General features: G+C 47.4%; 1 protein-coding gene across 1 annotated transcript; it reads right to left on the reverse strand.

Annotated features, from left to right (window-relative positions):
* Positions 1 to 1,861: 1,861 nt before the first annotated feature.
* Positions 1,862 to 27,939, reverse strand: LOC146191188 (putative fatty acyl-CoA reductase CG5065). Its single transcript, XM_084599892.1, has 12 exons — positions 27,810 to 27,939; positions 17,608 to 17,724; positions 15,768 to 15,943; positions 11,524 to 11,596; positions 9,157 to 9,263; positions 8,348 to 8,525; positions 7,668 to 7,712; positions 7,460 to 7,578; positions 5,460 to 5,699; positions 3,708 to 3,837; positions 2,936 to 3,063; positions 1,862 to 2,589 (listed from the first exon to the last, which is right to left on the reverse strand). Exons 1-12 carry the CDS (start codon positions 27,888 to 27,890, stop codon positions 2,451 to 2,453), a joined length of 1,533 nt encoding a protein of 510 aa, XP_084456018.1. The 5' UTR covers positions 27,891 to 27,939; the 3' UTR covers positions 1,862 to 2,450.

A 27,939-nucleotide genomic window follows, 5' to 3' on the forward strand; every position in this document is an offset into this window, starting at 1 on the left:
CAGTAGTTGTTTATTGTGAATACTATTTTGCACTGAAGAATCACCATTATTTAGGAAGGGGGGGGGGGGGGGGGGGACGACGACACATTATTGTAGTGCAGGCTTCCATACCTTTCGACCTTGCTTCGATAGCTGTGCATCAAACTCAATATCCGCACCGATCAATGCGCCTATAGACGTGGGGACCTCTTTCTTTATCCCACGACTGCACATTGTGTACTCTTGAGAACGCCCTTTTCCGGGCTTTACGCGGCTTATACAAGTGCATCTATCAAATGTTTCAGGACGAAGGGAGGCGATTCGTATTGTCCCCTTATATGGACCCAGTTTGAGATGGTCGAGGTTTCTGTGAGTTCAGCCAGCTAGTTCCCAACATAAGTTTGTTTTTGTCTCGAAGCCAGGCTCATGTGGCTCAAGAAAGCACCTCGCCGTCATCATCTGCTTGACTACGGTGCCTGATGGTCACAAGGGCGGCGAATCTTTGAACTATGTCACGATGAGCACGCACACAGAACTTTGTGAATCAAGGCCGTGTGCATACCGCGGCAGTTCGTAATCTAATTCATGTCTGTGGAATATTTTTCCGTCCTTAATTGCATTAAAAGTTTCTCTTGCTAGCTATTTTCACGCCTTTTACCACATCGGCGGCTAACCTAGCTACCTTTTGGAAACAGCAGCCTCTAGCATGATACCAGCGCCTTTTCAAGTGCTAGCTAGCAATGGCCATATATTGTACCTTGTATCGTGGAACAATCACGAACTCGAGATCAAACACAATTCTACTTCAATTCAATTTAAATTTACAAGTTCCCTGTATACACTGGAATGTTCTTCAGGCTGAAACGTTAGACTTTAATTTTTCACGCCCAATTTCCGAGGTAGGTTACACAGAATGAATTTGACCCGCGCAAGCCGTCGTTGTCTTGGCACCAGCAGCTTCCGCATATAGGCAGAGTGCCTGCAAGCCAAAAACCACACGTCTCCCATGTGGAAATACCTCACACAAACTGAAAATCCGGAGGACCAATTCTGCAAATTCTGTAACGATATAGGAACTCTAAAACATATCCTCTGGGTGTGCATCCACTCCCCGAGCTACAATTTATTCAAGGACGCAGAAGCATGGGAGACCGCGCTTCACAGTGAAGACCCGGCGACACAGGCCAACATCGAAGCGGCAAACCGCTTCGTCTACTAACCCTTGCCCCTTAGGGTGACATCGGGCTCCCTGGACGCCTGCGAGCGGTACCGGAACTCCGGTGTCACCTCTTCCGGACAATAAAAGTTTTCACCACCACGTAAAGAGTACCATTTATTGAATTCCAGACATGTGTTTGCATGGTATATACAGTGAAGTCGTACACAGTGATCCAAATCTTGCTCCCTTCCATCTGCGCGTCGCGTGTACAAGTGGACACTGTCAGTTGATGGAGAAGCTCGCATCTTGCTTTCTGAAATTCATAAATATGCGATATGTACAACTGCGTGCTGCTCTCTAAGTGCAGCCTGGGATTGTAATGCGCGACAACGCCGAAGATGACCCCTGTGAACAAAGATATGTCAGGCTTCGCTTTGGAAGGCACTGAGACCGGACCTTCACAAGGGTCCTACAAAGCACCTGAGGTAAGTATGCATCTCGCGATTCTAGCGCAGAGACGTAAAAAGCTAAAAATATTAAATACTGTTCTTGGACAGCTCTCATGAAAGGGGCACCGAGGACAAGTTCCAGTTGGCCAGTTACCAATACAACACCGCGTTCTAACGACAAATACGCCACTGTCAGTGAAAACGGATTTTCCGATAATACCCCCCCCCCCTCCCCCCTCCCTAAAAAAAAAAGAAAGAAAAAAAGAAACCCGGGCGTCGTCACCACCAATGTTTCCGAGACCTGAGTGCGTGAACAGATGTTTCCATATGCGCATATACCGCGGGGGATAATATACAGCCGTGTACAGCGCCATTCGCTTCAGGACGACGAAGTCACGAGCGTGGCAACTTTTAACGGCGACTATGTCGACAGCCCATGTGTCTTTTTCTGTCGGAAAAGCCTACACGCAACCAAAAATGCAGTACGATCGATTTTTACAAAGAATTGGGTGACGTTGTCCTTAGTGCCCCTTCAAGCATTTCTGTGATTGCATTTAAAAAAGTACAACCGGCACCTGCCGTGTAAATCGGCTTCATCCATGCCTAGGCACGCGGTAAGAGCGCTGCTTCTGCAATCATAGCCGTCGTTCTCTCAGAGAGACTCAGCGCGTAGGAGCGAAACATGTAATCGCAGGGCTCTCGTGTGCTCGACAATTTCGCTCATGACAAGCGCTGCAACGAAGTGCAGAAGCTTCCTATATGAGAAGGAACAACGAAAGACAAAAAAAAAATGCAAACTAGATGAAGGCTGGAAAGGGACTATAAACCCTTCCAAAGGATAGTCTGCGGCTCAGCATCATCCGTCAGACGGCGTCGACGAGGTCTTGGATGTAGCTGCTCGCCGAATACACCATGTCGACGGGATCCAGGGAGACCATCTTGAGCATCCTCCAGGCGGCTAGGATGAGCATGAGGCTGCTCACTTTGCTGACCACGTAGAGCCTGCAGAACATGGTGCCCGGGAAACGAACGCGAATTACTATCGGTGGTGCATGAGACACGAGTTATTGCAGGTTAATCAACCAGAGCCTCCTCCCGGTTAGCTCCCCTTTCAATCACCTCTCCTCCTAAAAAATTCCCAGCTACTTTGCCGATCTAGAAGCATGCACAAATGACTTGCCCCTCAGTGAAAAGATGTATATTTTTTCTGAGTAAGCTTGAACGAGAATGATATGGAACGCGTGCATCCGCTGCATAGGACGAACCCGCGTGCCGCTAAAACTGCCAATGCTCGCTCGAACAACGCCCTCCGCTTAGTGAAAAACCTGGAAACCGCTCAAATCACTACCTTGCTAGCTGACGCTTGCCCTCCTTGATGGTAGACAGGTCCTCCTTGAGCACAAACTCCCGAATGCCGAAGCAGTAGGACAGCAGGTACGGCTTCCACTCGATGGTTTTTGCATCAAAGTTGAACACCTGCATGCGACAGCACATTTTCGGACACAGTCGAGAATTCACAGCACCACAGCACATATATACTACTCGCACAACAACAACAACAACAACAACAACAACAACAACAACAACAACAACAACAACAACAACAACAACAACAACAAAAGTGAATGTTCTGCGTATTAAGAAAGCTCGAAGAATTTTTTTATTGCGGCGTGGATCGTACTATTCATAGAATACAGAAATGCAACCCCTATATAGATGTGCAGATCATGGCGTTCGTAGCACAGTCGCTGCATAGCTGGCCTTAATTTATATTTTTAAACAGTGATAAAGAATGTTAATTATGCGCGTGATGGAGTTATGATAATGATGGATGCCAGGCAATTGATATGGGTCCTGCACTTTTGTATTAACGTAGCTAGAACGGCAAGAACCCGAGTTCGCTGTCAAACTGTTTCTGCACCATCAGCAGTCAGTTTGCCATTGATGCGTGGTGCATCCAGGTTACTGATCTGCGTCAATCCAAATTCGAGTAGCTGTGTAAGAAAGATACTACTGCAAAGAAGAAACTAAAAAATTGCTCGCCAATATACTGAAGTACTTGCTCATTAGTACTGCGCGCAAAACGGCTAAGATAGCACTGCACAAAGAGGACGACTTACGTCCTTGTCTGTGGCGTTGAGTTCGCTGTAGAGAGCTCTGACGTTGTCGTTGTAGAAGTACCACTCCTTGGTGCTGAAGTACTCGAGCATATCCAGGTGGTTCTCCACCTTCTCGTATAGCCTGGAGAGTCTGCGGAAGAACCATTGCGACTCGTTAGAGAAGCGTATATATATATATATATATATATATATATATATATATATATATATATATATATATAGAGCCTAACTACTTTGGCGTTTATAAAAATCGCCATCGGACAAGCTGTTCCTATAGGGGCATTTTCTACTTGGTGCCAATGATACATATCTTTACTCGGAGACCACAGATGAATCGTGAGGCGTGTGCTGGTCATCCCAGGCCCAGGCTAGGTAGTCTAGGCACACGCTGTGCCTTTCTTTTTCTCACCTTAAAGCGACACTATTTGTCGGCCGAAACGGAACTGCATGCACCTCAACGATGAATAGTTAACGCAGCTAACCACTGTCAAGATAGCACATTGTTTCTGCAGCACACGTATAAACACTAACGGCCACAAATTATTACCTAGATTAGTCTTGCATTGAGAGAAAGCCAATGCGAGCCTCTGCTAGATAGCGCTGTCGTACAAGTTCTTCTGTTGTTAGAATAGGTACCTAAGGTGCTCTCGTGTAATCCTGACCGTCAGGTTCACCGGTATGATCGTCTCCTGCACGTCCCCCGGAAATGAAATCAGGGAAGAACATGCACTGTATATATATATATAGCTGCCTCATCTTACGATGTCAGTGCACTTTAAAGAACCTCAGGTGGTCGAAATTTCCGGAGTCCTCCACTACGGCGTCTCTCATAGCCTGAGTTGCTTTGGGACGTTAAACCCTACAAACCAACCATCATCTTACGATGGACACTTCGTACGCGTCCCAGCGAAGGGCTCCGGATCTAACTTCTTCAACGTGCACCGACATCGCACAGCACACGGATGCATTTACGTCATTGGTTAGGGCACTCGGGGCTTCTGCAATGGCCAAGTGCTTGGAGAGATGCAACATCAACGTTCCGAGAATAAGTAAGCGAAGCTTACCCACGAGCGTCCCATGCCTTGAATGGCCCCCAGTATCTGCACTTGCCATTTGTTGCCCGCAGATTCAAGTTACCCTCGTACCCTCTTCCTCATTGCATTCTGTCCCAAGGCACCGGTGAGGCGTGCACTCATAGTGAAGCATTCAGCGACCCTTTCTTTCCTTCTTAAACTCCTCATTCACTTACGCTAAGCCAATGTGCCTGTACTGCGCACTTTGGTAGTTGCACGTGTCGGGGGAATCAGTTCCACCCTCATCCACGGCGTTTCATGCAGACAATACGCAAAAGGCACTCGTATGCTAGGCGGTATCAGTGAACAACCCCGAGTGGTGGAAACTATTCCAGAGCCCTCCACAAAGGCATCGTTCACGCTTTCATCTTTCATTCCTGCCTTTATCATTTCCCTCATAGAGCAGCTGGAGTATATGTCCACTGAGGAGCGAGGTAGTTACGGCCCCTTTCCTCAAAACCGATTTTCCTTTCTCTCTCTGTGTGTGTAAGTGTGTGTGTGTGTGTGTGTGTGTGTGTGTGTGTGTGTGTGTGTGTGTGTGTGTGTGTGTGTGTGTGTGTGTGTGTGTGTGTGTGTGTGTGTGTGTGTGTGTGTGTGTGGACAGTCAATCCTTCAACAAGTCCATTAGACGGTTATCCGTAGCGTGGCTTCGGCGTGTTTTCTAGCGCCTCGTACTCACATGGGCTTCTTTCCGACAGCCCACAGGGCAACGTCCCCGGCTTGGGCGAGGAGGTAGTGCTGGAAGAACATGCGGATCTTGTGTACCAATTTGCTGTTGGTATGGCGCGGCTGAGGATAGCGGAAGGTGACTCTGGACGGTATCTTGTAGGGCATCTTCTGCACGCATTCCATGAAGTACTGCCACGTCAAAGGGTTGTCGGCACCGGAACTCATGTTGTATACCGTCAACTTCTGAGTCCTGCGACAGGAACGTTAACACGCACTCTGAGACATTTTGCATCGCAATACTTAGAGAAATAACCGGAAACAAAAAAAGGCTGTAACAGAGTCCAGAAAGTAATGTGTCAATGGTAAAATCCCGCAGTGTGTCGCACATACTAGTACAAATGTCTATTTTATGAACTACCGCGCACTTTATAAGCCCTTTTTCACAGGGTCGCTCTGAGTATGCAAACCTCTTCGAACTCCACTCTTTGACAGAAAATGATCAACTTCAATGTGCATGCTCGTAGTTCATGAAGCTACAGATGGCGACAGTTGTCAAAAACAGCCTTTATCACAATCATCATCATCATCATCATCAACTCCGCCACTTCGCACGTACAGTTGGTACTTTCTGCCATCTTGTGGAACTGGATCACGCTTGCGGCGTCCACGTGCATTTGTTTTCAGTTAGTTTTTTGAACAAAATAATTTTCGTGCACTCCTCAGAGGGCATCGCAACTTATGAAAAAGGTGGTTTGTGCATTATAAACCCGGTTACAAAGAGAAAACTGCGGGGTCATATCTTCTGGAACTGCAACAGTCTTCCAATTGTTCAGCCGCTGGACAGCCCCCTGCCGCAATGCTCGCTGTACAGTTGCTCCGCTGCATCGCTGCTCTACCTGACACTATCTATGGAAGCATCTTGTAACTGAACGTATCCGAGCAATCTGTGGTAATCAAAGAAACTCTTTGGCGTTTATCCCTCCGCGTTAAAGAAATGTTATGTTCTCTATAAATATGCCGTAAATAACTCATGTCAATATATATTATACTGAGGGCATCTCAAACTGCTAACTACAATCAGAGGCTATTCCGTTGCATAAAAAGAGCAGGCATGCTTCGGTTCTGTAGCTCTGATCGCATTGGAAATAAAAGTTGTTGCGGAGTACAGTTAGCGTGAGCAGAATGGTAATACAATCATAACTGTAACGCTTATTACAACTTGAGCTACGAACTACTACTTTTGTATATGTAATTTGTTCTTGGCGAAGAAAAGAAAATTCGTATTATGAAGGTAAGTCCCATTTGCATAACAGTCGCCTGCGACATTAGCAAATTAGGCTCGATGGTGACTAAGCGCAAAATTCGTTAAGTGGATGCAATCCTAAAAGCAGGCGTGCTGATCCCGCAGCTTCGGTATTCAGAAAGGCTGTTGCATCAGCAAAAAAGTCACATGGTTAGCTGTAAATTTTTAATTATCTCTCTAATCCGAGCTTGGGAGACGAGAAAAGAATTCATGAATGTGCTCGGCCACCTCTTATGAAAAAGAAGTGAAGAATTCAGCGGCAAGTGTCCATCAAGAGAGAGCTCTGTCCAATGGCGTCAAAGGGGGCAGCGGCAAGTGCCCATTAAATGAGGCCCTCCAGCTAATGGCCTCCACCGCTCGTAATGAGGCTAAGACTGAAAGGTGCTTCCGTGAAATACGATTAACCACCTCCCTAAATCGGCTGACAAAATTGGCCGGATGACCTCCTATAAGAAATACTTGTCGCTGCATTCTTGAGCTTTGATCGACTGTAGGTGCGTGTGCGCGCGCACACACACACACACACACACACACACACACACACACACACACACACACACACACACACACACACACACACACACACACACACACACACACACACACACACACACACACACACACACACACACACACACACACACACACACACACACACACACACACACACACGGAACATAAGAAGCAGTTGCACAACGTGTACTGACCGTCCAGTGCCTCTGGACCAGGCTGCTGCAAGGACGCAGTTGGCGACCATGTCCACGGGAATAAAATCTGTGACTTTGTTGATGTCCCCGTACACAGACGTTAACACTCCCTTCGCGAGCTGCGTATGGCGAAACAAACAACAGTGTCAGCTTAGTGGCACCGCCTGTACGACGCGGCCGGCTCATCGTGCCGTTTCAGTGTACTTACAGCGACGAGGAGTCCAGTTGGACCATTCAAGTTGTCTATCCAACCCTGAAAAAGGCACGAAATGTTAAAAAGTGCGAAAACTCAATGAAAACACGTTCTGAGCTACCAAAACGCTATTAGAAAAGAGACAACCTGAGTGGGCATCAGCGGCATCTGTGAGCCCATTGGAAAAAGCCATAATAGTTCGAGAGGTGGTGCTTACTGCCTAAGGCGAAAAGTGACATCGTTCGAATGACCCCAATGCCACGAAAGGCAAACCAGGCTTTATCTGACTCAGCTGCCACGTTCGATCGAAGCAAGGCAACATGACATATACTGCAAATCACGTGTCCTCTCTGTGGTAACTGCCGGAAGCATATAAGTGTTCACTGTGTTCTGTTGGTGCGACGGTATTCTTCGAAGAAGGCAGGAGCAATGATACGGGCCTTCTCTGTTTTAACACAGCCATATTAACAGAGATCTATTTCTGAGATTCGAAGGCACAGATTCGTGATTACTACTAAAGGTTTAATAATATCAGGGGAATGACGAGTTTCCTGGTTTGGAGACCAGGTTCTGCCCAACGTCAGCGATGTCACTGCAGTAAGGCGAACGTAGTAAAGGCTAGCATGCCTAGGCAGCAAGACCTTAATATATCGTATGTATAACCAATTGCGAGGAATACAGCTTGACGCACGTACCGCGAATGGCTCCTTGGCTGTGCCAGTGATGATGGAGGGCCTCACGATGACGGCCGGCAGGGAGACTGAGTGTTCCTGTACAAGGACTTCGGCCACTGCCTTGGTGAACGTGTACGAGTTGGGGCGACTCTCGTAGAGCTTAGGCACCAGTGCCTCGAGCATCGCATCGTCCATCCACCTGCGGGGATAGACATGGATCACTGCCCACACAGCTTCTGCGAACTCCAGATGCCACCTCTACGAATGAATCCACTGCCATTTATTTTTCAAACGGGTACAGAGTAGCAATTATTGCAGCAAACACGTAGTGCAAAGCAAGTATCAAAACAACTCCCGCCAACAGTTACAGCATTCTATCCGCATAGTTCGGGGCCAAAATATATATTTAACATATATATCGTGTGATGCTCATCTGGAAAAAGAAAGAAAAAAAAGCATGGATTTGCACTACCTTGACCTAAATTACTAGACCAAAATGAAAGAGAGCTTACAGACGGAGTCTGCGCTTGAGTTCGTGCGCTGTACAGTAGGTACATTATACAAATCCCTTCAGCCCATCAATTTTTATGACCGATCACCATCCCTTCCCTGAGACCAGGTTAGGCCTCCTGCCTAAATAATTATCCTCGCATACTGGTGCGTGGGTGGAGCACTGCACTCACAAGCATGCAAAGCCTAGTCCTTATCAGCTCTTATGTCGGATCCTTATCAAGTAGGAGCGAAGCCTTAATTCGCGAACGAGGACTGATGCGCAGTGCATCGCAGCAAGCGGATAGCGAGCCACACAGTGAACACCCTTGGTGACTTACTCGGTAATATCCAGCAGGTTTGACGGAGTAATCAGAGCTGGCGAGACCTCCTCCCTCAGTTCCTTCTGATGGCAGTGGCAGTACGTCGTCGAGACATGGACGTACGCCTAAAGACCGAGAGCGCAGTGTCAGGGGAACAGCCCTGTTGCACATAACAAGGACAAAGATGGCCGCCCAAAATATTGGATGCATTTGCTGAATTGTGAGTTACGAAACGTGAATAATGAATGAATCCCACGAGGGTCAACAATTTGTACGAAACCCGAACACCAGTTCCACTTGTATGAAAACACTCCTGGGTAATACATAAATATATTTATCTTGTATTTCTTGCTCTCCATCTTAAACCCGAGCACACCATCTGACGGAGGGACGGATTGATCAATGTATTTATCTTCTGTTCTCATTCGAGTATGTACTTTGCTGGTCAAACTTCCCCAGGCTCTCTTTTCGACATATCCGAAGTTCAAAATCTGAGGAGGATGAGGAGGAGTCTCATAATCATCCTTCGAGGCCATGACAGCTTCAGAAATATATGTTGTGCACTGACACGGTTATGAACCGTCAGGTTCTTCGCAATAATTTCGACCACGTGGGTATCCTCAACGATACCGGTGCACGCTAAACATCCCCAGGTGACCGAAATTATTTCGGAGCCCTCCATAACGGCACACATATATATTTCCACTCCCACCTTCTCCCTTTCCTTCACGTGAGGCTTAATGTGTCCAAGGTGAAGTAAGATAAAAATGCATCTTCCCTCGCCCCCCCCCCCCCCCCCCCCCCCCCCCCCCCCCCCCCCCCCCCCCCCCCCCCACACACACACACACACACACAAGAACACCAACATGTGTCCCACTGTACTGCCTAAAAGGAAGCGCTTTGGTTTGGAGACTTTTGAACAACGTTTGCATTATGATCAAAGTGCTGCGAAAGGTAACTTAGCGCAGGACGAAAATGTTAGGGGCAACAAGGAACAGCACAATTCCACTACAGATGACCGCATTTAAGGGAGCCAGTCATTAAACGTTTGTATTTTTTGAGGATGCACCAAAGAAAGGAAATCGTGTGTCCCGGGATTGGACGTCAAGAGAAAATATGCTGAGCAGCGAGGCAATTAACGCTGCTGCGCATGCGCGAAGCCTCCTTGTGTACAAGGTATGTTCACAGATGACTCACGCGTCATCACGCAGGCTATGCGAGACCAGCGCTCACTCAACTACTGTTTTGAAAATAAGCCCACCAGGCTACTAGGAACGAATTTCTGCACACATTCTCTGTTAACCCTTCCCGTCAATCGTACTTCTCCTGGCGGCCGCAAGAGGAGTGTTCTACAGGAAAAAGATCCATTGTGCGCACTTGTGCTCAGGAAGAATAAATATGTCGCGAACACTCCTATCAGCGTAGCAATCATTTGTCATCGCATACTGAAACAGCGCTATGAATGAGACCGTACACGCGGAGCTACTTCTTAGCGCGGTTTTTAGTGCTGCGCGAAAGAGTAACCTAACGCTATGTGACAACACATTCGTACTATTGCAGCGTATCTTTCACAATAAGAAAAAAAAAAAAAACGAGCTCGGTGTCTGAGTTACGTGTATGAATTTGAGGCGTATAGTTTTCGTTCTTATCAAGTCATCAACACAATTCAAAACTTCATGTTATACGACACCGCCATTCGATGAATTTTGTAAAATAAGCTTGACTTGGTCAAGTTGGTAAAAGTTAAAAAAATACTGACGACACAGATGTGGACGGCACAGGTGCTAGCGTGTCTGCCAAAGTCTTTTCATTTTCTTTCAGTTTTTTTTTTCCTCATTCCCTTTTTATCTTTATTTGGTCTTATTCTGAATAGATTTACACCCCCGTTTGTTTTTGGCGTAATTTTCCTTATGGTCTTTTTTCATAACTGTATTTCCTATTCCCTATTTTCAATTCGCCTCTACCAGACGTCATTGTCTTATTGTGGAGACCTCTACCCTCCTGTTTTTTTATTATTTTTTTCCTGCTGTCATTTTCGGTATAGACTGACATCAAATGCGGTTTAGCACACTCCTTTCATATTTCGCTTTCTACTCGATCTGCATTTTGGTTCGTAGTAAATTTGCTTCATTTTAACAGTATAGTTTGTTGGGCTTCGATCTTTTAATACGTAAGCCTTAACAATGAAAAAAACTCGATTTACCAGTGATTACGTTTCAGTAAATAATGTCTCCTTTTTGTTTGTTTGTCGCCACGACAGCTTGCTTTTGTTTTCCGTGTGCTGTTCTCCTGATTGTGCTTTTTCGCGCATTCTCATCGACCGGCTCCTGTATATATATTCGGCCTGGTGGCTTTTTCGAGAAGAAAGGTTCGAGAATTCCGTACCTTTAAGTTCTGTAATTCGTAGCAGAAGTCGATGACCATCTTGGTGGCTCTAACGTTGGAGTTGGTGGCCACCCTGCAAAACAACGCGCCCAGTGACTTGAGCAAGAAGCAAAGAAAATTGCTCGACAAAGCAAACAAACATTAGCGTTCACAAGATGGTATCGGATTACCTGTTTGGAACGGCTGCAAACAAACACATGTATTACCCCGGTGCTGAGCCATTTATAGGATCTGTAATTTATGCACCCGAAGAGGCTAGCATGCTAACTGCTCGACAACCTTCTTGTTGCTGCTGCCATGATATTCCGAGCGCCGCTAACACGTCTCTTTTCTCTCTTTGGTGACCATGAAGCAGTCTGTCGTGTCGCTATTTTCCAGGAGACGCCTAGTTCTCCGTTCCCCTTTACGACCGAGCCCCATTGGTCCTCGGCATGCCCGGACCAGCGCGATCACTAAACGCAAAACGCGATCGAGGCGAGCTATTTAAGTGTACGACGTGCTTCACCAATACGTAAAGGCATGCATGTACAAACATATCACGTGTCTGCATTTCAAGCTACAACAGGTTAGGGGATGATGAAAGGTCACCGTGACCCTCATTCAGGGCGGAGACCCGAACTCCGCCATGACAGTACGAACGAGGCAAGGAGCGAACGAAGGGATGTGGAAGAGATACAGTACGTCGTGCAGAGTTTGCGATCCATTTCGACCGCAGGGGCTGTAATAACATACACTGACATCGTGCCGAGCATTTCGTGGTCTGTCAAAGTGCGGGATAAAATCTGATGTAGTCATTTACAGCTTGAAACGCTCAAGTCACTAACCGTCTGGAACCGCGTATGAAGGAAGAAGCAGGAGCGGTTTTTCCTGCTGAAGAAAATTCGACTGACGTGCGCATAGAGGCGTGCAGTGTGGGGCTGCAGACATGCAGAGGCCTGGTGACTTGTGCGACCGCACCGTGTTTGTGCCAACTATAAGCACCAAAAACCAGGAGTCGCTGGCTCAGGGCGTGTAATAATTTACAACGAACATTTCCGTGTGCAATCAAATAATTTATTTCATGTACTCCTAACGCTACTACGGGTCAGATAAAGAAAAACAAACTGGGCTTAAAGAACCTTTCGACCACAGCACGTGACGTAAAGTTGGTAAAAAGAAAATAATATCCGCATGCGACTTCTCTGACCGCTCCTATGCGTTCTGGTGCGGTTGGACACTCTCGGCACTTAACTTTTCCTATGGAGTCGCCTAGAAAACAAGTGTGTCCTAGTGTCGCGGTCTCTGTTCGCAAGTGATAAACGCGCACTTTCCGTGCGGGAGCAAAGCTTGTGTAAAAGTGAATTCAAAGAGAGATAGAGAGAAACCAACACGACACATGTATCCAACCACGGGTCTGGCTAGTGCGAGGTGCGACTGGACGTCCACAGCAATCGGCGCGCGTGATCTTATACATGCCCAATAGCAGGTTTCATCCGCGGATTGTACCAAACGCGTGCACTCGCAAACGGGGTGCTCGACTGAACGAGACCTTGATCCGGCTGCCAGGGGAAAGGACCGGTCAGGCTGGTCAGTGTGGCGCCTAAGCGGCTTTCATTTCCGATCGCAAGCAAATAAATAAAACAAAAATGTGCCGGTATATTCCCGCCTAAAGCGTTGAAGGAAGTGCGCAGAGGAGCGCGCGCTACACACGCGCACGCGGTGCGTACGCCGATGTCAACCGATCCTTAAATATACGTGCTACGTGCCTTTGCTCGGTGTCCAAATGTGTGATTTTGGCGCGCTCACGAGGGCTACGTCAATAGCGGCACGTGTCGGGCAGCACGCGCGACAACGAGGCATGGACTGATGACACACGCCGCCTTGGCGGCGAGCCAGCGTGGATCGCGCTGGGCAGCAGCGGTGGATAAGCTCTCCCAAAACGTCCCCCTTGTACAAAGTTTCCTCAACTCAACAGCTGGTTTATGCCGGCACCAGGAGTGTAACAGAGGAAAGTGTTTGCGCGGCGTAGCTCTGGCGACAGCAAGCACCGAAACGTCCGTGAATCTTACACCTGCGAATTATGCGAGCGTCATACATTATACTCCCAAAGCTTACTATATCGCTACACAGTTGAATGAAAGAGGCACCTTACTTTTCCAAGCGCATTAATTAGCTGCACTGCCGGAGTTCAAATAACCGTATCCTTACAGTCAAACCTTAACGGGCTATTCCGGCAACCAGGACAAACTATGGTCATCAAATGCTTATGTATCAGCTGTCGACAACCCTAAATACATTCGCTGGCATAGTCATTAATGCAGAGGAGAGGCTTGACCAGCTTGATCTTTGCACGTTACCTCATTACAAATAGCGTCCTTGACTGACACGTACAATTAGTACCATTTTATTCAAGTCACTGATTTAGCATACCTGCAATCTTGTTTTATTGCACCATACAATTACGTTATCTATTTCCCGCATTATCCATTGTTCCCGTGGCAGCGTGCTCGAAAAGTGAGACATCGCTTTCTATAGACCCTATTCACTATCAGGTTTAGCAGGCAGCAGTTATGGCAACCCTGCATTGTGGAGACGCCATAACGTTGGGCGGTTCGAAGCTCGGCGCCGGTCTACCCGCGTCTTCCCTGCTGCGCGCCGTTCATTTGTCGGACTTCTTGAGACGCTGTTTGCAACGCCGTCCAACCACAGCTCGGATTTCACCGACGCCGTGTCATGATTCGTCATAGGCCTTCTCTCTCTCTCTCATTCTTTCCTCCTCTCCGATGTTGCGTTGTGCGTTCCATGGTTGCCAGTAAAGCTGCAATGACGTCACATGAATAAGCTCTATACGGTAAAGGAGTAAGAATCTAGCCAGCACTCGTCGTTTTTATTCGCACCTCCTCCGTCAACCTGTCCCGTAGGGAAATAAAGATGGCATTATTATTTATTGTGAACAGGTTTAGGATAGAGAAATTGCTCAAAATATAAGCACGCGGCCAGCTACCATTTGGTTATATTTCTAAAATTAATTCTGCTTCTACGAGGTGTATCAGAGGAGACGCTGTGACGTTAGACTAGCCGGAGAGAAGGGAAGAGACAGATGTGAATGAAGACCCGTGCCAGCGCGTTTAGGGAAAAGAGGTGCATCGTTGCCAGAGCGAAGCCACTGTGAAAGACGCAAGTGACGGCGGAATAGGCGTCTAAAACACGTTCGCTCATTAGTACTTCCTGTATCGTCATGCGACTCGTGAGAAAAACTGATTGACTTGAGAAAAATGCTTGGTGGCAGCGTTTAGTCGTACTGAATGCTTGTTCTCTCTTGTATGAGGCACTCCGCATGAAAAGTTACCGCTTTACTCAATTTAATCGATTCTATTATCTATTTGCTTAGTAAACACTCCACAACACTTTCCTTCATATACAGTATACGGCGGCGAGTCCAATTTTCTTATCTGTTGTTGTTCTCCATCGGTGATAATGACGCGAAAGATAAAATGGCGCCATTCATAACAGCATGGGGTTGTAAGGAAAGCCGTTATCGCAATGTTCACCGGCGGCTGCCGACGACTGCGTGTCACGACGTAGCTAAGGTAGGTTAAAGGCTGATTTCGTTTTCGACTATCCAATACTTGCATTAAGGCAATGACTGAAGCCTGTACGCTCGATTCAAGCTGCTTCGCAGAGAAGCGATGGCGTTGTACAAGTCCTAATGGAGTCCCGACATGGTGTATAGTAAACGGCGATGAAAAAATAAACAAAAATTATAATGCAAGTGCCCAGATTTCACTATAATCCTGGAGTACAAACAGTCTTCAGTCTCCCCACTATGTACCGAGTAGGCCCTTCCAGCATCCAGTTAGCAAAGTCAGATTGCTGATGCTTAGCAATTTCGAACTAGACGAGATTTGTTGTTTTCAGAAAGTTCAGTTAGATAGGTGATAAGAAAATTGGAGAACGTAACCGAGAGCGCAACAGAACTTGTAAATAGGCTCGAGAATCTGGATGAAGATAGCCTATAGGAGCTCCTGCTGAACTGGCTGACGATTTTCACCACCCCAGTACAAGTAGAAGGCAGCAGTTACTCGCTTAACTCCAGTAAAAGCGGCGTCGGAAAACGTGAAGTGTAACCTTGGTGTGTGCTTTATTTAGCGAGTTACAAAAGGGGATAAAAACACAGGGGTGTTTTTTCATCGCACGTACACAGTGACCGGCACGTGCAGACGCTATATCGACATGTAGTTCCGGTTGCTCGTTTTGGGACTCACCTGAGGGGCTCGTCGAAGCGGACCGAAGCGGCGCTGTGGATGACTATGGACACTTCATGGATCATGCGTTCCCGGTCGGTGTTGGAGATACCCATGTCAGGCTCGTGCAAGTCGCCCGGCACAACCACTAGCTTGTCGAACACGTCTGGTGCGTCCCGGTGCAGGTTCGCGAACAGCTGGGATAGAACAGTGCGCGAACTGTCACTTGAAGAAAACGTCTATGAGGAAATGGCCAACCTATAGGTTTGATCACTTTCTAAATTTTGATTGATTGCCTCTACTCGTGGGCTGTGAGGCATGTCTTCATGAAAGGCTGATGCCCGATTTCAGCCACCTGCGATCCGTTATTACGTTCACCGATATCGTAGTGCATAGAAAAGCCCTTTGGGAGAGCACTGGCTATCTCTCCGCCTGCCATGGCCATCAGCTTCTGCTGTTCCTTGCGAAAGGGGCATCGCAGCAAACACAGAGGTTCTCAATTAACTCGAAGGCAACAACCTAACCAAGAAGTCTATTTCTCCTTCTGTGCATACAGTTGTGTTTTCAACCCGGATAAAAAAAAAAAAAAAAAAATTGGTCACGACCGGTACAGCTAGCCACTGCATCGCCACCAGCGTCTACAGGGTCTAAAGCGTTACCGCGTTTTATCAAAGCTAAGACACAGGATTAGAGCAGACCTTTAAACCAAGCGTGAGAGAATGCATTTGAACAGGCGAAATGCAGTGAAAAAAAAAAAAAAAAATGCGTTAAGCCAATAATTCTCTTACCACCCAGTCAACTAGCTCAACAAAAATAAAAATAAAATCAGTAATCTCCGGTTTTGTGTTTGCCTCAAGGTAGCGCGGAGAGCTTTTTGGCATTTATGCAGTACGGTAGTTAATTATTTAATAAATGCACGTGGAGGTCCTCCGCCCTAAGCGTTATGTAGCAAGAGTGCATATACGCCATAAAACAGTGCGTTTGTAAGCGTAGAGTGACTTGCAGTCATGCGTGCAGATCAAATAAGGAAGATTGTTGGTCCGCCTCGTTCGAGCAAGTCGGGCATAAATCAGGGGGCGCGTTCAACCGCCGCCTGATTGGCGCCAAGCACGCGAAGTGTTGGGGCACGCTCCTCACTGCTCGTGACTGGAATGAGAGCCGCGTCTGGACATCTATCTGTTAGGCTGTCATTCGGCTGCTTATTAGCGGAGAACTGCTGACTGGAGAGGAAAAATGTCAATGAGTTTCTTTTCTGAAAAGCCATTGAACAAGGTTGCCACTCGTATAGCTGTACATTAATGTTTTGTCAAATGTGCTTAGATAATGTTACGAGTGGTCAACAAAGCTGAGCTTAATATTAGGACACTGCAATACGCCTCTTAGAAAGAAAGAAAGAAAGAAAGAAAGAAAGAAAGAAAGAAAGAAAGAAAGAAAGAAAGAAAGAAAGAAAGAAAGAAAGAAAGAAAGAAAGAAAGAAAGAAAGAAAGAAAGAAAGAAAGAAAGAAAGAAAGAAAGAAAGAAAGAAAGAAAGAAAGAAAGAAAGAAAGAGCAATAAGGCATTTTTTTTTTTTTACATATACGTTTAGGTCAACCTTCAACCTTGTCTGCCTCTCTTCGCACTCGCATACATTATGGCTGCACAGCTGCTAATTGGTAGTTCTCCATAGGGTCGTTTGATTGTTTTGAATCAATCACTCACCCTTGCCTGTAATTCGCTTCCTTGTAATAATTGTTAGCGCAAGACATCGCGAGAAGCAAAGAAGAGGGCAGAAAAAACGCGAGTCGGTAGCACACACTACGGCATCTCACATATGGTCACAAAGAACGCAGCGAACTGTCAGTGTTTGCAGTGTCAACATACTTTTTCGCCGGTGATCTGATTGAGTCGGTCCTTGCTCTTGAGACCCTTCTTTTCGCGCACCAGAACGTAGACGTTGCCGACTTCGGGACATGACCGCAGAAGCTTCTCGAGAACCACCTGAGATCCGAGAAAGAAAAAGAAAATCACAAGGAAGAATTACTTAAACGACAGCATCAAGCACCGCACAATTTTGGCACTGAACATCGTGCGCCGCTTGATGTACTGGTCCTCAAACATATCGTTAAGAGCATGTTGCGAGAAGTTGCTGCTGTAAGTTGCTGCATTGACTGATACGTACAGTCCTTGACAAAAGTATTGACCACGAGGCACTTGCTTATGGAATATGCATCCCCAATGCTCTAAAGAGGAGCTATCGACCTCCTTTTCCACAAGCTAGGAATGCCACAAACTTCACAAGGGGCCCCAATACACAGCTTGCAATCAAAGTAATTTGGCATCTTTACTTTCGGCAAAAGCTCTACGATGATGTCAGTCTTTGGACAGCCTACGAGTATTTCGCGCTGAACCGCGACCGTTATCACAGAGCTGCAGATGAACGAACTCGCACGCCCGTCTACATGATTACCATAGATAAGGTACCGAGAGGGCTGATGCCCTGGTCATCAATATTCGAATTATTCATTATTTTGTATTCAAAGGGTAAACCAGCCGAAAAAAGACGCAAACACGAGAGAGAACTTCATAGGACAGGGGCTGGACTAACAACTGAATTTTTATTGGAAAAATATACCGCCGAGGAACGTCCACGCATGCTCCAAGCCAAGACACGTAATCTACGTTTCATTGAAAAAATCAAGTTCCTTCATCGTCAGCGCTAAAGATGCTGTACTGATACACGACTCGCCATGTTTTACGATTTGAAAGCCTTTCAAATCGTAAAACATGACGAGTCGTGCATCAGTAGAGCATCTTGAGCGCTGACGATGAAGTAACTTGATTTTTGAAATTTTGAATTTAAATTTGAAAGCCTTTCAAGTTGTAAAACATGGCGAGTCGTGTATCAGTACAGCATCCTTAGCGCTGACGATGAAGGGACTTGATTTTTTTAATGAAACGTAGATTACGTGTCTTGGCTTGGCGCATGCGTGGACGTTCCTCGGCGGTATATTTTTCAAATAAAGATTCAGTTGGTCCAGCCCCTGTCCTGTGAAGTTCTATCTCGTGTTTGCGTTTTTTTTTTTTTTTTTTTTTTTTTTTTTTTTTTTTTTTTTTTTAAGGCTGGCTTACCCTTTGAATATGAATTACCAGCAGGCCCACCATTCAGTCTTGATTCATTATTGTGATTCTGAACAGACATCAAACATGTTCATAGCCTGACTCTACCGTGCCGAAAAAAAAAAAAAAGAACGCAGATAAAACCGCGGACTGCCATCAAGTGGTCAGGTGTACTGCACCGCCCTTCACGGAAATGCCCTGTGATGCTAGCTTCATTATGTTAACCATGCAACGTAGCCAGCGTTATTTCTATGGAATATGATGAAGCACATCGTGCAGACAGGCAGTCGCACGCGATTGTCGGCATTGGAATGCCGCTCTCATCGGCTGTGCCAAGAGGAATGAGCGGATCGGTAAGTGATCGTTAATATTACGTGACGCGCACATCTGTGTATAAAAAAATGAGCCGGTACCTATGGTTTCCGTATCGGCCGTCACAAAAAAAAACGTTTTGCCGCTGGCACAACCCTATGGTGGTCAATTGCCAATACGAGAAAAAAAAAAAAGAAATACAGACGCGGCCTCGGCGTGGTTCCACGTTGAGGAAAATAAGAGATGTCCGGGATTTTCGTACCAGGAAGGAGGCGAGAATTACGCCCAGCGTAGAATCATCACACATCATGTTCGGAACAGAATCGGCCGCATATTCCGCTTATAGTGGCCGGTGAAAAAGCGTGTTGTACCGAGGCTTGCCGCGGTCACGACATTGACGTTGCCGTGACCCAAGGCGCGCGCTATCGCCTCAACCTGACGCACGAACTGTGACGGCAAGAGCTGCCGAGTTTCTCAATAGCACCAAAACAAAATCGGCATCTCATCACGAGAACGTCTCGAATGACGCAGAATTGTTTTGCTTGTAGACATGTTGCAAGTGCGCGGCACACGGCTTAACTCGAGCCACATCACGCGTCAGCTGTTTTTAAGGCACTGTAAACACGTGCGATCTGATACACAGGGTGTCGAGTATTTCGGACGTTGCTTTCTGCATGATTTTCGTAACGCCTCGTAGCATACCTTGCGACAGCTAGGTACTCGCGAGATGTTATAAACAGGTGTGGTTGCAAAAAGCTTAGCTCTGATACACAGATCCGGCGTATTGTGGACGTTGCTTTCTGCAATTATCCTTACAACACCCCGTGCACATACCTGGGCTCCTGGTGATGTGATGTGCATCCGACGTTAACCCTTTTATCTGTCTTTCATAATAAAAGCTCGTTTTAAACCATGCTTTGCACTTGGAAGTATACTGCCGACCGGTGTTTTTCACATCCACCTGTGTTCTAACAGGCAAGTTTACCTTGAAGTCGGGAGCTAATCGAAGGTCGACCTCTGCCTCTCTTGCGCCCTGGGCAGAGCGCGCGTCAAAGTCGACCTTGTGTCCCTTACTGTAAGTTAGCGAGTCGGGTTAGCGCCGGCGCGGTTACGTTGCCTTATAATCGGTCCCCGAGATGCAAGCGAGACAAGCACCCGCTTCGAAGGGCCGGCGATTGCATAACGCGCAGTATCTCGGCTACTGCGCACGAAGTGGGGCGGGGTCGAAACCGGCGGCGGGTTAAGGATATCTGCCGCGCCACAGTGAAATGAGAGTGCGAGACTCGATGATAATACGATAGCGTTTCTCGCATCGCGATTGACCGGGTTAAGCCACTTGAACCGGAGGCATGTCTTGTGTGGGTGAAGGAACAGTTGACAGAAGAGAGAGAGAGAGAAGAGCCCGAAAAGTAATCTTCGTATTCGAGACAGAATGTTTCTTCGCGAAAGCGAAAGCCCTGGAGAAATAACGACATTATAGTACAAGGATCGAAGGCCTTATACCATGGATGACGGCGTTGCGCTTTCTTTTTTTTTTTTTGTTATTTATTTTCGGCTGTTGTAATGCATGCATTTCTTATTCCCTACAACAAGGCTTTAGTCTACTCCGAGCACAAACAAGCAGGTCAGGGTAGCGACACATGCCGGGTAATGCATTTCACCCGGATCGCCACCCACTTCAAGGCACCGACGGCAAGCCCGAATAAAAAAAAGAATAAAAGAACATACAAACTAATTTCTCTGGTTCTTGACCCTATAGTGTATCTGTCCTACTTAAGTATGACGCACGGAGTTATTGCCTAAGCAGCGCCACTCGACGCTTCTTTTCTCCTCGCACTCACTTAATAACGGGTTTCTGAGAACCATGCTTTGCTATGCGTTCAGAGCTTCATTTGGCTTTGGGCCGCACCCACTTTGTTACTGTTGTTCATATTTGATTGCACGAGGACGGGAACGTTTACCCCGAATATACCCGAATGTTCAGAAGCGCACCCCACGCTCTCTGTCCAACCTTCCTCCCTCCTCTTTTCTTGTAAAAGCGCGCTTGTAATGGAGGGGGGGGGGGGGGGGGGGGGGGGGTGCACAGTTTCGCTTCGGGTTATTTCTGATTTTTCAAGGCAATCGATAGACCTACCGTCGCAGTACATTTGTTAACTTCAGCGCTTAACCAACGTGACGTGTACATGATGATTGCACGCAAAGACTTAATACTGACTACTCTATATGTAACGTAAAGCCTTTGTCAAAAGTTTATAGCCCAGAGGGCTTGCTTTTAAGCCGTATATTATGACTTCTTTAACAATCGTGGAAGTCCTAGCTATTGGAGAGGGTAGGACAAAAATCTTCTTGCCTTCAGCAAGTTTGGAAACCTGGGAATGCATTACGAGTCACGTAGTATGGCTCAGAAGTAGACCCCCTGGGCTCTAAACTTCTGACGAAGGCTGTACGGCTACGACAGGAAGCAGCCATGTGCAGACGCTGCATCTCGAGGCCGGAATCCTTTCAAATATCCTTGATTTCTACGTATGCAGCTCATTTCCAATCGACTTCAATCGAGTACCACGTGATGAGACCGGTGCCCAAAGTGCGCCGCGGCACGTCTTGATAGCAGTCTTTTTTTTTTTTTTTTTTTTTTCAAGGGAGCATAATTTTTCGCGTCGGACAAAACCTAATCCGAGAAAAACGACGCAAAAAGCAAAAGCAAAGAAGATGCATTTGTTTGTGTATACCACCATTCGTGGATTCCTCGTTTTAAATACGTTCGTCTCTGTGCGAAAGCGAATACCAACACGCATGACTGGTAAGCGGTAAAAAAGCATGTAACAAGGAACAGCACATAAATGGGACTCTTGGACCTTATCACTTCGACGGAGGTTTCCGCGTTAGGTAACAAGGCGAACACTTCATTCCAACGAGGTTACACAGAACCACAACAGCGATTCTTATCCCACACGGAATACTGATGTCGCTTCAGAAGTTGTTTACTATGTGCATGTTGAAGAGAAACCAAGACGCAGTAAGAAACCTGCTTTCATCAAGCCATGCAGTATATAGGCGAACCGCCTTGCCACCTTTGGCGGGGGGATATGAATAATCCCGCCGAAAGGTCGACGCGGAACAAGGCAGCACAGGCGGAGTTAAAATTCTCCGGCTTCCGGTGACGTCACGAAGCGGCCGCCATCTTGCAGTCCAAGGTCGGTCACTACTATCGCGAGCCATCGGAATAGTTCGGCCGGTGCAGCTCGTTCAAGGTTCGTGCAAGCGAAAAAAAAAAAAAAAACGCTTTCTCCATAGGCTAGCACAGAGAAGGATCGCCCAGACTGCCTTCCCGCTCGATCTACTTTTACCGGGCGCAGCAATTTCCCGGTGCCACCCACGGCCATGGCGTTTATAAAGCAAGTGCGTTCAAGGAGGGGGCGCTCGACCCTCAAGAACTTATTGACGGCTTCGAATATGGCGCTGAAATTTTCCACGCTGGTAGCTGAGCCAGCTACATCAAGAGGCAACATTTCGGACCCCGTTGTTTTGCTTTCTTCACAGCTCAACTTAACTAGCAGTGCCATAACGCACAGGTTGAGATCAGCCAATTTTAGTGAACTGATTTTACGTAAAGCTTAGGTAGAGTCTTGCTCGTAGTAACGTTCTCTGTCGCAAAGTTTGGGAAAGTGCCACGGGGGAAAGGTTCAACCACGTGTTATATATGCATACTGCTTGATTCCCGGACAGAGTGAGAGGCGTGGTTGATTCGACACTTCGAGGGGACCACGACGTCTCGATGACCCCTGGACGAACCTTTTGCAGGTACCACTTTCCGAAAACTTGCGGTCGAGAAAGTGATTATCTGAATGACTTTGTTAGCTTGCCTATTAAGCCAATTCAATGCATTGTACATAATTGTATTTATCTGCAATGCATTTGCTGCGCTATCACTTAGCCCTTTCTTTGTAGTTAACCAAACTCCGGACGATCCTCTCAGCTGACAGTTCGCGGCACACTCAGGACCTCGTTAACAACCTACGAGCTCAGCATAATGGAAGTCGCATAACAACGTCAACGTATTTCGGTCTTATGAGCTCTACCGTAGTCTAACCCATCACCATTTGGGTCTCAGCCAATGACGGTCAATAAGACGGGAAAGTAACTTACAGGCAGGAGAGGAAGTGCTGCGAAGAAAACAAAGATCTCGACGGCCAGGCGCCTGCAGCGCAAAGGACGCAGGCAACGGCAGCACACGTGGCCAATTGAATTGCTTAGTGTGTCCTGCGTGCGTCGGTTGCATCATAAGGAAAACAACTTTTCACGAAAGCAAGGCGATTTCCGCCGAGGCTTGGCCATAGGGTGAAACCATGTTGTTGTGCACCAGGTGCCCCCCCCCCCCCCCCCCCCCCCTTTCTCTTCTCATCTGATTTTTTTTTTTTTTTTTTGTCTCGTCTTCAGGTTTCGGAGATAAGGAAACTGTGCACGTCAGCAGTGTACGGTGGTATTCAAGGGATATCACGAGTGCCAGTTTAGGGTTGTGAACATTGTGGTTGCGGTTCATGCTCCCTGTACAATTGTACTGTTCCATATATATTATTGTGAGTTTCCCCACATGGGCCTTTGAGGCAAAAATTCTACGCTTATGAACTGCCGAATCCCTCCGATATCTCTAGCAGGCTAGGCATAGTAGGATTGAGAAAAAGTACGATTATCTCTTGAAGCCTGAAGCGCAGGGATGAAAAATCCGAAAGTGGCCTTTACGGCATCATACACTGCTATCTCTTTCGGTTGCAGGTAAACGGAGAAGTTCACGACATACTGCAATGCCATTTGTGAATGAATAAAACAGTATCTTTAAAGGACAATCGCTTTATCTAAAGTAACCGTCCCTTTAAACTACCCCCCTCCCTCCTCCATAAGTTACAACGCGATCCCATCAAAGCAATGCGGCAGCATCACTGTCTTGCTCGTATAAGCAACAGCGTAGTGCAAAGCAACCCCCCCCCCCCCCCCCCCCCCCCCAACTGAAACACCCAGAATAGTTCCGGACTGCACGGCACATTTCACCGGCGCTTGGAGTGTCGCCAAAGTGTAATTCATGCCGAACCGACGGCACGCGCTTGAGCGCTGGGAACGTATTTACCACCACGCTTAGCATTTGAGCTCGAGGAATGTTGGGGAGAGGGCAGTGAACGGAGATGGCGCTTGAGAACTCGCGCCCCCCGAAGACGGATAAAGCAGCAGAGAGAGCGACGAAGTGGGAAGACCTGGAAAACACCGCGCAGTCGTGAAAAGCTCCAATCTGGCAGGTTTCCTAGTCTCTGTTTGCGGCTCCCGGTAACATGGTATTGAAGCGACGTGCGGTGTCTTGCTCGTTGCCAGAGGTGGAGGCAGACGTCGCTTCGCACGAACGCTAGCCTAACTTCTTCATTGATTTTCGATGTTTGCAAGACCTGAAGCGGTCTTCCGCGCTCTCGTAAACTACTCTGACAAACTTCGCTCTTAGTGGACATTTTGTTAAAGCCAGTCACTGGCTGAAGAAACCAAAATTTGATACGTAGGACCTGAAGGTAATTAATACTCCGTTTCACAAGTTGTTTGCAGCACTAAGAAAGCTAAGGACGATCTGAGCCAATTGGGGTGCTGCGCGCAACACAACTGCAGCTCCTACTATATACACTGTACTGTCGACGGCGATACAAGCGTAGGAGCATAACGATGTAAGACGCACCACCCTGATTGGCACAGGTCGCCCATACCTTACGCAGTGCTGCAAACAGCTCGTGAAACGAATATATTCTCCACCTGGTGGTGGTTTAATTGAACATAAAATAAGGAGTGGAAGGAAGAGTTAGGAATCTAAGCTGCAACCAACACATATAAGAGGGGAGTAAACCTCATTGTTCGGTTCACGGGTGAGGGTGTTTCGGCAATGGGGAAGTTTGTTTATATATGGACCCAGCCACCTTTCGAGAGAAAGGGCATGCGGTGGGGGGCATTTCGGTCCGGTCAACGACCTGTGGGTTGAATACGTCCCTGCCCAGCACAACCTCAGCTGTCAAGCTCCTCAACGAGCATTAGTTTTAAAATCCGCTTAACATCAGAAAAACACGCCCCACCAGCGGAGCTCGGGACAGTGGGGATAACTTCACAGAAGGAGAAAGCAACCGGTTTGCAGCCGCCTGCTCAATACCCTCCCCCCGCCCCCGATTTCCTCTGCACTAAAGGGTTTTGAAAATGCGGTGGTTGTGTGTTACCAGTAGCATATATCCAGGATACATGACCTGATGCTTGTACCGTTTGAAACCGCTACTGTTTAATCTTCACCAGGCGCACTGCAAGCTACGTGCAACATATGAAATGCAATAAATGCACCACAGCAGTAACATTCTCCAAGAAAATGCAGCATCAATGGTGTCGCATAATGTCATCTCATAAGGAGGTATATGGCGGAAAGCAGATGGCCGGGACAAAATGACGGAAGGCGCTCGAAATTTTACATTGACTCTGCTCTCGCGCGGTATACAGCGAAGCTGACGCGCTGTTCGCGCCGTCCCTGATCAGGAACACGAACTCGGCGTTGCTTAGCCGTGTGGGTCTCGGTGGCTTGAGAAATACAGAAACATACAGAAAAATAGAGAAAAACAGAAATCGCAAAGATGAAATGATTATTAGCGGACCGGCGTTGTCAACTGGTCACGCTCTCAGCAAATAGCTTACAATATACCTGTAATCGTGTCGGACTATTATTATAATAGTATAGTCACTGAAAACAGATGTTATTAAGTAGGGCTGCCGTGTAGACAATCACAACGGTGACACAGGTGATCAGAGAAAGCCATAAGGCTCTTACAGTAACCACTAGCAGACCGAGTGGAGCCAGCGCCAACTCTGAGGGGTGTTTCGGCGATCTTCGAAAGTGATGACGAGATTAGAGCGTCCCCGCGGTCATTGCTCTTCTAGTGGGAACTCCGCCTAGGGAACTGAGACAGGTTCCTCCCATTTCAGCCCCTGATAGGACAAAGGGAGCCGGGAAAGCAAGCAGCGCACGTGATCGCTTTCTTTCGGAAGAAGCGCAAGCCGCAGGGATTGCCAAAGTGCTTACCACCGTGATCAACTCTCAGAAGGAAAATAATTAAGCGCCGTACACGGCTCGCTTCGCATTGGCGCACGCATCGATGCGCGCGTAGCAGTAGATACAAGAAATACGATGAACAGTGTGCTCACGAAGCTAGCCGACCACGACGTCGCGGGCCTACCACTGGCGCTATAGCAACGGAACAAAGAAGCTACTGCTTGCCCTACTGCATGCAGCATAGGCAAGTGGTGATCTTATGTTACACTCACGAGGTTAAGGGGGAAAAAAAACACACTAACCATTTGTTTTAGGGGGTTTAAAGTCCCAAAGCGAATCAAGATATCAGAGACGCCATAGTGGAAGGCACCGAAAATTTCGACCATTTGTTGTTCCTCAACATGCACTGATAGCGCACAGCCCATGGGCGCCTTATAATCGTTTTGCGCCTCCATCGAAATGCAGCCATTCTTGGGTGCAGCAGTGACTATACTTCGTCTCACAAGATGCTTGCAGTACTGCGAAAGGCGGGGGCGCCCGTTTCAGGAGTAGGTGCGCACTATAATAGGTAGTTGTGCTCCCACTGTCATCCCCGCCTATTCGGAGGGCGAGAGCTGCGTCGGAGCACAATTACCTATTTTGTGAGCATTCTGAAAAGGAGCCCTTGCCTTTAGCAGCGCTGCAAACATCTTGTGAGACGAATTGAATAGCGCCCTAACTACTGGACCACCGCGGTGTGGCTTTTTAAAGGCGTCATAGAAAGGCATGGATGCGCACCCAGGTTATTCGCCATTCCCGCGAAGACGAAAAAAAAAAAAGTGGGACACATATGTAGCACTGCATGATGAATCAGTATTGAGGGCATCCTCTGCCGGCATGCATAGGGGCGACCTGCGCGAAACAGTCGATGAACAGCGGAACTCGGCAGTTTTCAGCAGCATCCAAACTCCATTCACGCTTCGTCGTGCCCTTCTGTACGAGGCGAGGAAGTCCGAAAGTTGAAAATCAAATCTAGAGCATTGTCCCACAAAAAGTGAATGCGCTAGCTTGTGAAAAGAAACAGCAGGTGCGGCTGGGCCATATAGCTGCACGTAGTCGTAGAAGAATCCAGAGCTTCTCGCTTGCGGCAGCTTTCAGTCTCGTCTTGAAGCTTGGCGTCCAGTCGTACGATTCTGTATGACGCAATTTTTTGTGCCGTCAGGTTAAACGACAACTATAAAACCGAAGAATAGTCCGGCTATTGCTTTACGCACCGAAGCATAGCGGAATGCGCGGTCTACATGCCTTTGTCAGGGCACGGGAGCAGACTCGGAAACTGTGCGAGGGCAAAAGAGCTTCAGTATGTCGTACAACGCATTACATCGATGGGTGCCTTGAGCAATTTGGAAAAGCAGTTGCACTATTTTGTAGAGACACTGATCAAACCCGTCGCGCTTTATCACTGTCGCTGCCAGTACCTAGTCATCGTAGGTCGGTCGACGCTGTTAGTACTAGCTGGCGTAGATAAGTACATGGGTCAGCGCCGAAGCCAATGGTGCGAGAAACGTTGTCATAGAGCGAAAAAAAAAAAAAAGAAATCACGCAATATAATTCCCCTTACCTTGCCAAGAAATCCAGTGATCCCCGTAAGGAAGACGCTTTTGCCCGCGAAAAAGTCCGCGATTTCCGAGCTTCCTTCCATAGCCTCGGCTGGGGTGCTTCGTCGGCTCGATCCGGTGCGACGTGCGATG

The sequence above is a fragment of the Amblyomma maculatum genome, chromosome 4 (assembly GCF_055883805.1).
Source record: "Amblyomma maculatum isolate TAMU_Amacu chromosome 4, ASM5588380v1, whole genome shotgun sequence".
NCBI classification, from domain to species: Eukaryota; Metazoa; Arthropoda; class Arachnida; order Ixodida; family Ixodidae; genus Amblyomma; species Amblyomma maculatum.

Bases quoted from the DNA above. Each gene is read 5' to 3' on its own strand.
- LOC146191188 (XM_084599892.1), bottom strand. From the start codon at position 27,890: ATGGAAGGAAGCTCGGAAATCGCGGACTTTTTCGCGGGCAAAAGCGTC. The intron at 8,526-9,156 runs GTAAGTCACCAA...CTATCCCCGCAG, and splicing joins AACCTGCTGGATATTACCGA to GTGGATGGACGATGCGATGC. The intron at 2,590-2,935 runs GTAGTGATTTGA...CATGTTCTGCAG, and splicing joins GGCAAGCGTCAGCTAGCAAG to GCTCTACGTGGTCAGCAAAG.